Raw genomic sequence first — 12,283 nt, 5'->3', positions numbered from 1 at the left:
AAGTGGGTTCTCCCGGGTACACGCTGACCACCCAGTGGGTACCCGCACCCATCCTCCCCCAGCCCTTTCTGGCCATGGAGCTCCACACCCTCAGCTCTGGGAAGTGGCTCCCCATCACCCTCGGAGAAGAGGCCTGAGGCCAGGGCGGGATGGACTTGACTGTCCAGCAGGGAACCTGGTCTCTCAGCTCCAGCCCCGCCCCTGCCCATGTCCCGGGGCCCCCCGCTCAGGGTCTCCGGCAGCCTCATTCTCTCCCAAGGGCTGGGGTCTTCTTCCCCAAGCCACAGACACAGCTGAACTCTGACAGGCACCTGGGGCCCTTCTCACAGGCCTCGTATGACCTGCCCTCGGCCCGTGGGACTGCTCTGCCGCAGCCTCAGGTGATCAGGCCACATGGGACAGTGGTCAGCCTGAGCGCAGTTTCCCCGTGGGTCCTGGCAATGCCTTCCCGTTTCCTGGACCCCGTGGAAGCGGGTGCCATGTCAGGGCGCCCCACCCATCGTAAGGGCTTGGCAGAGCTGCTTACCTTGCCCAGCTGTGCCCTGATCCTGCTTCTGGGAGTGGGTGTCCCCCAGGAGACCTGGGCAGGTGGTGGCCACAGCCATGGTCCAGGCCCCTAAAGCATGGCCCTTGGACAGAAGCAGCCTTCCTCAGCCCATCAGCGTGGCCTCCACTCTCTGGCCTGAGACAGGCCTGACTCTGCCCTTAGGGTCCCCCCCCCACCCTGCTGTACTGTACGTCACCCGCTCGGCAAGCTTAGTGGACTCGGGCCACCCAGGGGCTCAGACCCAAGGATGTTAGGTCTGGATTTGGGGGGCGACAGGGCCAGGATGGAGGAGACTCATGACAGGGGCTGAAATCCCCAAGCCCCCTCAGCAGCCAGGAACCTGCTCTGCCAGGTCGAGGGTGGGGGGCGCTTGTCCCAGTGCGGCCACCAGGTGTGGGACCGTGGTCTCCTCTGGTGGAGTGAGGGAGAGAGCACACAGGTCATGGCCAGGAGGTGGGGGGCTCAGAGGACCCTGGACGGAGGACCATGGGAAGGGTCTGGCAGGGCTTGAGGCTCTGTGTCCAGGAGTGAGGCCCCCTCTGCCCTGGGGCCCGTCCCCAGAACCTTCTAAGAGGCAGCCATGGCGGGGGCGGGCTGTCTTTCTTTCGTTCCCTCATTCTTCAGACACCCTGGCGCTCCAGCTCTGTGTCCAGCCCCTGCAGCGGTGCCCTGGGTTCAAAGCCAGTAGAGACCTTGGCACGGGTACCTGTAGACAGAGAGCTGGAGAGCACTGTGGCCTGGCACCCCGGAGGGACATCTGGGGAGTGGGGGAGGCACCAGGCCACAGGGCCATCCCCCAAGGCAAACCCTTCCCCAGCCCCTCTGCCCCTCCCTGCCCCTGCCGGCCTCTGCTTCACAGGCCCAGGGCGGCTGTCCAGGCCCATCTCCTCCCAGCCCAACCTCCACAGTGCTGTGCGGCCTTGCTGCCCGCTGCCCCGGGCGCGCAGGCTTCATTCACACCAGCGGGTCCCCGGTGCAGGGACCCATGCTCAGGAGACTCCCAGAGGTCACTCCCTGAAAGACACCCCAGCCCTCCGCCCCGCCCCGCGCCCTGACCCCCGCCCTCTGATTCCTCCCAGGTGGCTGGAAGCTGTGGTCCCTGTGGGGCGAGTGCACGCGGGACTGCGGGGGAGGCCTGCAGACGCGGACCCGCACCTGCCTGCCGGCCCCCGGCGCCCAGGGCGGCGGCTGCGAGGGGGTGCTGGAGGAGGGCCGCCTGTGCAACCGCAAGGCCTGCGGCCGTGAGTGCCCGGACGACGCGCGGGCGGGTTGGGCCTGGGGGCCGGGTAGAGGACCCGGGTCGGCGAGGCTCCAGGAGGGAGGGAGCGGCCCAGGGCGGGGCCGGGGGAGGAGAAGGAAGGACTCCGGGCCGGGTGGGACTGGGGAGACTGGAAAGGAAACCTTCAGGGCAAGGTCAGGTAGTGGAGGGAGGGGGTCCGGGGCGGGGCCAGGTGAGGGCAGAGCCGGGGAGGGTCAGGAGAGGGGAGGGGCCTGGGGCGGGGCCACGAGAGGGAGGAGCTCGGGGCGGGGCCAGAGGAAGGAGTGGCCCGGGCGGGGTGGGACCCGACAGAGGGAAAGGAAACCTCTAGGGCGAGGCAGATGGAGGAGGGGGCTTGGCGCGAAAGAGGGAACCGGGCTTTGTGGGGCGGGGCTTGGGGCGGGGCGGGGCCGAGGCCTGTCCAGGTGCAGCAAGGACCGTTCGAGGTGCAGACTCAGGAGGAGGGGTGGGACCCCAGCCCCGGGACCCCAGCCCGCCCCGCCCTCCCAGGAGTTCGGCGGAGCTGCGTGGAGGACCTGCTGACCCAAGCCTGACCCTGACTCCAGGACGTATTTCTCTAATAAGCCCTTAACGTCCTCACGCACATTTTAGCCGCTCCCAGGACGTCAAATCAGCCCGTAATGAGCCTGTCATTCTCCGGTGGCTTGTCCCGTGAGGGGCCTTTCCTGGGGAGAGGAGCTCTTCTCAAGAACCTGGGGCGGAATCGGGGGCGTCAGGAGGCCGGGCCGGGGGAGGCAGGAGCGCTGGCGGGAGGCTGAGCCGGAGAGGGCCGCAGCCGCTCAGACGTGGTCCTCTGGAGGAAGAGAGGGAAGCGGCGGAGGGGAGGGGAGAGGAGACCCACGGGAGGAGTCTCCTGGGGACCACACGGGCTGATGTCAGGCCAGGGTGTCCCAGTCCCAGGTTTCCCAACCATCCAATGGGGCCAAATAACCCGGATATGGAAAGCCTGACCCCACTCTGGCCTGGGACAGAGGGACACAGGCCCAGAGCACCCCTCCCGAATTCCGAGGGCGGTGCTGCAGGCGGTGGCCGGGACACTGACCTGAGCCCGTCCTGCAGCGGCCGGGCGCACCAGCTCCCGAAGCCAGTCCCTGCGGTCCACAGATGCCCGGCGGCGTGAGGAGCTGGGGGACGAGCTGCAGCATTTTGGCTTCCCGTCCCCGCAGACAGGTGAGCCGCGGGGTGGGCAGGCCTGCTGCGCCTGCAGTGGGACTGAAACCCTACAAAGTGGGGAAGGTTGGTCAGGGCATGGGGTCTTTGGGCAAGAATTGCATGGTATTAGTTGCCCCTACGTCTAGGTAAGAACCTTGATCACTTACCTTCCAACTCCCTCTTAAGTGCCCGGCGCTTGTCTCCAAGCAGACTGGCTTTGGGGGATGGGTGCCAGGCGAGGGGGCCTGTTTGGGGCTAGACCTAGGGACCCAGGGGTGGGACAAGGACACCCACAGGGGCTGTCAGCCTTGTAGGAGAGATGGCAAGTCCTGAAGGTCAGCCCGGGTCGGATCTAAGCCTCGCTGGCCGCCTGCTGCCCAGCGCGGAGGGGGTTGGGGGGGCGGGGGGTTCCTCCTCGGATTCTGACCGCAGCCTCAGCAGTGGCAAGCCTGCGATGGGGGATGGGGTCGGTCTGGGCCCGCAGGTGACCCCGCGGCCGAGGAGTGGTCCCCGTGGAGCGTGTGCTCCAGCACCTGCGGCGAAGGCTGGCAGACCCGCACGCGCTTCTGCGTGTCCTCCTCCTACAGCACGCAGTGCAGCGGGCCTCTGCGCGAGCAGCGGCTGTGCAACAATTCCGCGGTGTGTCCAGGTGAGTCTGGGAGGGGGCGGGCCCGGGGGCGGGGCGGGCGGGGCCGGGGGCGGGGCAGCCGCGTCCCACCCGGAGTGGCTGAACCCAGCCACGCCCTCCGTTCCCTCCACAGTGCATGGCGCCTGGGACGAGTGGTCGCCTTGGAGCCTCTGCTCCAGCACCTGTGGCCGCGGCTTCCGAGACCGCACGCGCACCTGCAGGCCCCCCCAGTTTGGAGGCAACCCCTGTGAGGGCCCTGAGAAGCAAACTAAGTTTTGCAACATTGCCCTGTGTCCTGGTAGGTGAGAGGGAGGGAGCTGGGCTGGGCCATGGGCAGAAGAAACGGAAAGGGGGAAGGGCCCGTGAGTCACTGGCCCGCCCCAGGAGTCCAGGGCTAGCGTGCGGGTGCCTGAAGGTTGGAGAGCCTAGGGCATTCTTACTTGTGTGTCATGGGTGTTGGATGGCATGCCCCCCAAGGTGGTCACACCCGTGTCCCAGGCTTGGTGGTGGTGCAGTGGGCCTCAGAGGTGTTCACACCTAGGACCCAGGATGCACGGTGGAAGGGCAGGCCCCTAGAGGGGCTCACGCTTGTGACCCAGGCTCCTGTCCCGCCGTCACAGGGTTGGGTGGTGAGACCCCCCTCCCCAAGGCATGCAGTTGTCCCCTGCGGCCCAGGCTGGATGGTGGGGGGGGGGTCCCCGGAGGCATTCGCACCCGTGCCCCAGGCTGGGTGTTCACGCTGGCTTCCTGTCCTGTTTCTCCCCCGGGCCGGGCAGTGGATGGAAACTGGAACGAGTGGTCGAGCTGGAGCGCGTGCTCCGCCAGCTGCTCCCAGGGCCGGCAGCAGCGCACACGGGAGTGCAACGGGCCGTCCTACGGGGGCGCTGAGTGCCAGGGCCACTGGGTGGAGACTCGGGACTGCTTCCTACAGCAGTGCCCAGGTCAGGCCTGTGCCCAGGGCCCCATGGGGGGGTCCCTGGCGGGCATGTGGGGGGATCAGCGGGACGACGGGACGACGCGTGGGGTGGGGGGGGGGGTCTCGGTTTCTTTTTCCCTCGTGGCTTCCTGCCGCTACATCCCCGGGTCCCTGTGTCTCTGTGACCCCTGGCCCCCGGAACTGTGCCTTCCTTGTCCCCATCTGTGTGCCCCCGTGCCTGGCTGTGCCCTGCAGTGGATGGCAAGTGGCAGACCTGGGCGTCATGGGGCGGCTGCAGCGTCACGTGCGGGGGCGGCACCCAGCGACGAGAGCGAATCTGCTCCGGCCCGTTCTTCGGGGGAGCTGCCTGCCAGGGCCCGCAGGATGAGCACCGGCCGTGCAGTGCCCAGCGATGTCCTGGTGAGTGTCCTGCTTCCCACCCCCCGGCTGGGCTCTGGGGAGGAGCACCTGAGCAGCTGGGCGGGCGTGGGGCTCAGCTTGCTGGGAACAGCTCTGCCTTGAGAGAGTAGGTGTTCTGGAAGGGTCTTGGCCTTCCCCAGTCTGCTGCCAGCTCCGGGCCCCCCTTCCCACACCCTGTCCCACACGCTGCCTCTGGCCTCTCGGCAGAGCCCCATGAGATCTGCGACGAGGACAACTTTGGCACGGTGGTCTGGAAGGAGACACCAGCAGGAGAGGTGGCTGCGGTCCGGTGTCCCCGCAATGCCACAGGTGAGGGCTGGGGGAACAGGTGATGCGGGGCTCCTGTCCCTCCTCACTGACAGGCACCGACACGCCCTCTCAGCCTGCCCCAAAGAGCTGTCAGCTCGTGCCCACTGTAGCCAGGGCAGCCCGGCTGGGCCCCCTGCAGCCCGCCCGTGTCCTAAATGCTCCCCAAGAGCCAGCATCCCCATAAAGCCCACTGCAAGGGATGGACCCTTATTGCTATGTGACGTTCAGGAAGTGACTTGAGCCCTCTGAGCCTCCGTTTTCTCTCTGGAAAAGGACAGGTGTAAAAGGGCTCCCGCGATAGTGCTGTCCTAAGGAGAGGGTGGGGTGGCACACGCAGGGTGGGGACCGTGGGGGGGCCGTGCGGGCCAGGGTGGGCTTGTGTATCCCTGAGCCCCGCCCCATCTGGTTTACGTGTTCCCGGGAGCATATGGTGGAGAAGCAAGATTAAGGAAACGCAGGTCACACGATGGTGTGAGCTCTGCTCTTTGGTCTGCAAGTGTGACCGCGTCCCCCCTGTGATCCTGCGCCTGGCTGTGGAACAGGTGTCCGTTCCCCCACCTCGTGCGGCTCGTGGCTCGTGTCGGGTGGCCGTTCTCCGTGGCCAGCGCCAGGGTGTGCACGCACAGCCATGCCTGGCCCTGGCCACACCCCGGAAGTGAGTTCCCTGGCCCCGGGGCCCCTGCGGTGTCCAGGGGATGCCCAAGCCAGCTGAGGTCCCTGCTGTGCTGTGGGTGGCACTGGGCAGGACCCAGCTGCCCGCTCTCCCGGGGGCTCTGGGCTGAGAGGAGCTGCAGGACAGGCCTCCCGACGAGCCGAGGCCTCCACCTCCGTGCAGGTGGTGTCCTGGGTCCTTGCGGGAGCTGCCGCTGTACCTGCTGGAGGAAGGAAACAAGGGAGGCAGGCCCCCTGTCGGGCCCCCCTCTCAGTGGGAGGCGGCTGGCCAGTCCCTGCTTCTGGGAGCTAGAGGCGTTTGTGCTGGGGAGCAGGGGGTGGGACTTCCTCGCTGGAGGCAGAGATGACCCTCCGTCTCCCCAGGCCTCATCCTGCGACGCTGCGAGCTGGACGAGGAGGGCATCGCCTACTGGGAGCCCCCCACCTACATCCGTTGTGTCTCCATTGACTACCGGAACATCCAGATGATGGTGAGGGCGGGCTCTGGGGCGTCCCGCCCTCCTGGCGCTTATCTGCCCTTTGACCTCAGACCTGGCCCAACGGCCGACCCCCGAGGCATGGCCTGTGGACCTGAGTCGGCTCCGGCCACTGGCTGGGGGCGGCAGGAGGCCCAAGGGTGGGAGTCCTTGGGACCTGCCCTGCGGCGTCCGGCGGAACCACGGCATCCACCCTGCTCCGTCTCCCCAGACTCGGGAGCACCTGGCGAAGGCACAGCGTGGGCTGCCTGGGGAGGGGGTGTCCGAGGTGATCCAGACGCTGGTGGAGATCTCCCAGGACGGGACCAGCTACAGTGGGGACCTTCTGTCCACCATCGACGTCCTGAGGAACATGACGGAGATCTTCCGGAGGGCATATTACAGCCCTACCCCCGGGGACGCGCAGGTGGGCTCCAGAGGGCAGCCCTGGGGAGGGTGCCTGGGAGGGCGAATAGGGAGTCCCTGACTCCAGCATCCCGCTAAGCCCTGGCCTGGCCACCTGCTGAGCCCTGACCCCCCCCCCCCCGTTACTGAGCCCTGACCTGGCCACCTGCTGAGCCCTGACCCCCGTTACTGAGCCCTGATCCCGGGAGCACACAGAGCCAGAATTCTGGTGCCTTATTCCCTGCTCACTGGTGCTTTATCCTTTTCTTTCCAGAACTTCGTGCAGATCATCAGCAACCTGCTGGCAGAAGAGAACCGGGACAAGTGGGAGGAGGCCCAGCTGGTACGGACAGCAGTCTGGGGCCCCCTGGCCAGAGCAGCAGGGTGGGCACAGACATGCGTGCTTCCCTACTGGGGCCCAGGCTAACCCAGATGGGGCCCTGGGTTCAAGTTCCAGCAGGACCCCTGAGCCGGTCTGACTTTGATCTTCCATCTCCCTATCCACCGGAGGACGGGAGCTCACCTGGTGGGCTCAGTGGCAGGTTCAGGAAAAGGTGTGGGCCACGTGGTATGTGTTGGGGTCACTGGGACATGGTCAGCCTCCCTTCTTCCTGGACTGACCTGGAGCCTGCCACCACTCCTGACCCTAGGACAGTAATTGGTGTAAGGACTGTGGGTATCCAGAGACCCTGGCCTTGTCCCCAGGCTGACCCCTGCCCACGAGCACAGCAGCGTCTCTGGGCTCAAGGTTCTGTTCGCAGAATGGCAGCGGACACTCAGAGGTCCAACCCTGCTTCCCGAGTTGGGCCCAGAGCTTCTCGGTGCTAGGGAATGGGCGACAGGACCCTGGACAGTGGGCGACAGGTGCAGGAGCAGAGGGGCCGGAGGGTGCGCCCCAGGCTAAGGTGGGGGCTTCGATGACACCCTCATTTCCCTCTGTGGTCCCCATGGGCTCTGAGGCTCCCTGCCCCCCGCCCCGGTCTCAGATGGGTCCCAACGCCAAGGAGCTCTTCCGGCTGGTGGAGGACTTCGTAGGCGTCATCGGCTTCCGCATGAAGGACCTGCGGGACGCGTACCAGGTCACAGACAACCTGGGTGAGCCCCTGCCCACTCCGCTGACCCCCTCCCCAGCCCTCTCTGCAGCCCTGGACCACCCTGCACGTCGGTTTCCTTGTCCACCAGAGCAGGCGGCGGCCAGATGCCCTGCACGGGCCCTCCCTGCGCCTTCCCATGGACACAGCCCCCCAGCTCCATGTGGACCGTGGCCTCATGGGATCCCAGAGGGGGACCGCAGGGTGTCTCAGCCCAAACGAGGTCCTGCAGCCCCAAGTCCCGGGACACAGCAGGAGCCCCGGGCAGGGCCAGCCCTTGCTTGCACCCCCCAGGGCCTCTCTGCACCGGGACTGCCCGGAGGGTCCAAGGCGGGACCGTGCAGCCAGCTCTTCCGTGCCCTCCGCCCCCAAGTGTCTCATCAGAGGGTCTCGGGCTCCTCCCAGGGCAGGTGCACTGACCCAGCGACCGCCTCGGGGGGCTGCAGAGAGCCCCAGATCACCCCAACTGTCCTGTCAGACGCCTGCATCTCACGGATCCCCTGGTGCCTCGCCCTGTGTGCCCCACGGACCTCACACCCACATGCCCACATTCACACACACACCCCGCACGCTCCCACACACACTGACACCCTCATACTCACACCCACAAGCCCACACCCACACTCGCACACTCACACCCCACACACCCACAAGCCCGCACCCACACTCGCACACTCACCTCCCACACTCACACACCACACACCCCGCACACTCCCACACACACTGACACCCTCACACTCGCACACCCACAAGCCCACACCCACACTCTCACCCCACGGGCCTGCACGCGCACACACCCTTGCCCTACAGGCACCTACGTCGCCCCCACTTCACTCGCCCCACCCAACCCCATGCCCACACGCCCCACACCCACACCAGGGGCCCACATACCCCGTATCCCGAATTCGGGGCCCTCAGCGAGAAGGACCCCGTCTCTGTCCCTAGGTCCTCTTAGATGGAAGGTGCCCTGGTCCCCAGAATGGACCACGCAGGGGCAAGGGGGGTGTAGCCAGGAGGCCAGGCACGGAGGGGCTGAGGGAGTGCGGGCGGGGGCCCCACAAAAGCATAGGGGGTGGAGGTGCAGACCGGCTGCCTGTGTGGGTTTCCTTGGGGCCGAGGCCACAGAGGTGGGCGAAGGCCAGGCGGGCTGGCGCCGCGGGCGGAGGCTGTGGGCTCCTGAGCCCAGTCCTTCCCCCACACCTAGTGAGGGCAGGGCCGCGGGGCGCTGGGAGAAGGGGGCATGGCGTCCGCCTGACATTGGCGGGCTGGGGGGGGACTTGGAGACACTGGGACCCCCCACCCCAGTCCCATGCTCCCAGGTGTGTGCCCCCTTGCCCCCACCTTGCCTCCAGGACACCCTGGGGGGTAGGGTCTGTTCCTTTTTGTGGAGCCGGCCGGGGGGAGGGGTTGGGCTCCAGCATCCCAGGGAGGAAAGGGGGTCACTAAGGTGACAGTGCTCCCGGGGACCCCTCCCTGGCCACAGACCTGACCGCAGAAGCTGCCTTTGACCCCTGTGGAGCCATGGGGGATGAGTCAAAGCCCAGTTGCTCACCGTGCCAGGGCGCTCCTGCTGGGGCCGGAGGGGGGTGTCCTTCGAGGGCTTGGAAGAGGCTGGAAGGTTGCCCAGGTTGGGGCCCCTTCTGAGCCGCGAGCTCCCCAGGGCCAAGGCTCCCGGTTGCACAGCTGCTCTGTCTTCCTCTGTCTCTGTCCCTGTTGTCTCTGCGCTGGTCCGTCTGCTCCAGTCCTCAGCATCCATAAGCTCCCGGCCAGCGGGGCCACAGACATCAGCTTCCCCATGAAGGGCTGGCGGGCCACGGGCGACTGGGCCAAGGTGCCGGAGGACAGGGTCACTGTGTCCAAGAGCGTCTTCTCCACGGGGTTGGCAGGTGAGGAGCCCCAAGCTGCGGGAGGGGCCCTCATGGGAGACTCAGGCCCTGGGGTCCGAGGGCTCACCCCCCAGGAGCTTCCTTCTGGAGTCTGGCCTGCTGCCTCAAGGGCCAAGGGCAGCCTTCATTTCTTCTCCATGTTCCTGAGGTCACCCCCTCCTCCAGGAAGCCCTCCCTGCTCTTCCTGCTTTTGGAAGCTCCTAGGCAACCTTTGCTGAATGCTCCCGTGGACCTAGTCACCGCAGGGAGGGAAGGGCCCCACCTGCCCCCCCAAGCCCTCAGGGTCACTTCAGGGGACCCAGACCGCCACCCCAGCTCCCCAAACACAGTGCTGTGTGTGTGATGCGGGTGGACACGACCAAGGAGCCTGGGCCTCCTCCCGGGGACGTGCCCTTCCCCGCGCTGCTGCGAGGCCCCGGCTGTGGCAGGCGGGAGAGGGTGACCGCGGTGCCCCCTTCCAGAGGCTGATGACTCGTCTGTGTTCGTGGTGGGCACCGTGCTCTACAGAAACCTGGGCAGCTTCCTGGCCCTGCAGAGGTGGGAGGTCTGGCCGACCTGGAAGGGACGTGGCATAGTGGGGGCGCGGGCCGGCGGGAGGCACTCAGGGGAGGGACCGGGAGGGGAAGCCTGTCCCCTGCGCCCCCCGTCCCCTGCCGCCCCCGACACCTGCTGGCTCTGCCCCAGGAACACGACCGTGCTGAACTCCAAGGTCATCTCCGTGACAGTGAAGCCCCCGCCCCGCTCCCTGCTCACGCCCTTGGAGATAGAGTTCGCCCACCTGTACAACGTGAGTGCCCGTGCGCAGGGCCACGCAACTCCCCCAGCCGCTCCATGTGGGGCCCGTGGCCTTCGTGGGTCTCACTTTAGCCTGCTGCTCGCGTCGCTGCACGATGGAGGGGAAACAGGCCCGAGAGGTGTGGTGACCTGCTCAAGCTCACACGGCGGCGGACGCCAGAGGCAAAACCCAGCCCACTTCTCTAGCCACTGCCCGGGCTCCGTGGCCATCCCGGCCCTGTGTGGCTTGGTTTCCTGGGGAAGAGCCATGCCCTTCTGAGGAATGAGTCTGTCCCGGGCCTCACAGTCCCACTGTGCCCGGCTCCTTGGGGCTCTCTGTCAGGCCTCAGAGGACCCGGGGCCAACGTGCCCTTTGGACCCGCTGAAAGCCAGGAAGCCGAGCATGGGAGCGGATCTGTTACCCGCCCAGGACCGAGCAGTGGCACGTCTCGAACCCAAGGCCAGGCTCACGGCAAGAACTGGCCCTGATCTGTCCCGCTGTGTGGCCTCGGGCAGGTCGCTCAGCCTCTCTGTGCCTGGGCTCTCCCCTCGTAGATGGGAGCCACAAGCTTGGTGGAGACCTAAGTCATTCCCACCAGCACTCGGGGTGCGTGACTGCTCGGGGGTGCCCAGGACCCCTGCTGCTCTCCCTCCACAGGCCTGCAGGACAGGGTCTGCTGAGGCCCCGCCTGTGCCCACCCCGCAGGACCCCATGGGAGGGGGCAGTCTCCCCGGCACGCTGGACTGGCTGCCTGGGCCCCTGACATGGGCTTCAGCCATCACTGCCCAGCCCCACTTGGGGAGGGGATGAGAGTGGCTTGAGAGGGGGGGCCAGTCCCTTCCCCACTCTGGGCCTCAGTTTCCTCCTCCTCGTGCTCCTTCTCTGGGGGCGACAGCAGAGTCAGAATGCCCACCTAACAGGCTGGGAGTGGCCCCGGCGGTCACCCTAGGGCGGGCCCAGGGCAGGGGGGCGCATGACCCTGACTCCTCCCCGCTCTCTCCCAGGGCACCACCAACCAGACCTGCATCCTGTGGGACGAGTCGGACGTGTAAGTTCACGTGGACTTTGTGGCCTCGGGGCCTCTAGGGCGGGCTCAGGGGAGGCTGGCCCATGGGGAGGGGTGCGGTTTCAGGTTTGAGGCCATGACCTCCCACCCATCCGTGTCTCACGTGACCCCTCCCTGCCCACGTCTGGCTCTGAGGCAGCTTGGAGCCCCCCCGGCCCGCCTCTGGCGCCTCCCAGGAAAGGGCTGTGCAAAGGCCCCAAAGTGGGAGCAGCCTCTGGAGAAGGAGGGTCAGAATCCTGGATCCGGGGGTGCGGGGCGGTCTGAACCCTGGGGGGTGAGGCCTTCCTTGTTGGGGAGGGTGTGGTCAGAGGGTGGGCGTCATTGTGATACCCGTCCCTCTCAGCACTGGCGTCGGCATCCCTGAGGCATCCCTGCACCCCTTCCCCAGGCCGCCTGGGAGTGTGAGGTGCGCCACCCAGCCCCCTGAGCCTGGGGGCCATGCTGCAAACCCTCTGTGCTTGGGGCGGGGCCGTGATGAGCATGTGTCCTGGGAGGTCAGGAAGGCTCCCATGGCAGCTGATGCTCAAAACAAGCTCGCCTGGCAGAGAAGAGCATGAAGGCAGAAACACAGCTTGAGCACAAACATGGAATTTGGATGCCACACGTGGCATGTGAGGTGTGGCCAGGAAGAGCAGGTGCTGGAGGACAGGCAAGATGGGGCAGGTCTGTGGGAGCTGTTGTG

The 12,283-nt window shown here is 66.9% G+C and overlaps 1 protein-coding gene across 1 annotated transcript in view; it reads left to right on the top strand.

The window, feature by feature from the left end:
* The window catches only part of ADGRB1 (adhesion G protein-coupled receptor B1), a 76,299-nt gene that overhangs the window by 22,088 nt on the left and 41,928 nt on the right, over positions 1 to 12,283 (top strand). Inside the window, 15 exon segments of the mRNA XM_046014090.1 lie at positions 1,627 to 1,788; positions 2,886 to 2,996; positions 3,463 to 3,627; positions 3,740 to 3,904; positions 4,383 to 4,547; positions 4,778 to 4,942; positions 5,150 to 5,251; positions 6,287 to 6,393; positions 6,611 to 6,805; positions 7,058 to 7,126; positions 7,770 to 7,878; positions 9,617 to 9,760; positions 10,222 to 10,297; positions 10,445 to 10,547; positions 11,540 to 11,583. Of these exon segments, the coding sequence (XP_045870046.1) occupies positions 1,627 to 1,788; positions 2,886 to 2,996; positions 3,463 to 3,627; positions 3,740 to 3,904; positions 4,383 to 4,547; positions 4,778 to 4,942; positions 5,150 to 5,251; positions 6,287 to 6,393; positions 6,611 to 6,805; positions 7,058 to 7,126; positions 7,770 to 7,878; positions 9,617 to 9,760; positions 10,222 to 10,297; positions 10,445 to 10,547; positions 11,540 to 11,583 (1,882 nt within the window).

The sequence above is a fragment of the Meles meles genome, chromosome 1 (assembly GCF_922984935.1).
Source record: "Meles meles chromosome 1, mMelMel3.1 paternal haplotype, whole genome shotgun sequence".
Taxonomy (NCBI): domain Eukaryota; kingdom Metazoa; phylum Chordata; class Mammalia; order Carnivora; family Mustelidae; genus Meles; species Meles meles.
This window is presented reverse-complemented; position numbering and strand designations above follow the sequence as displayed.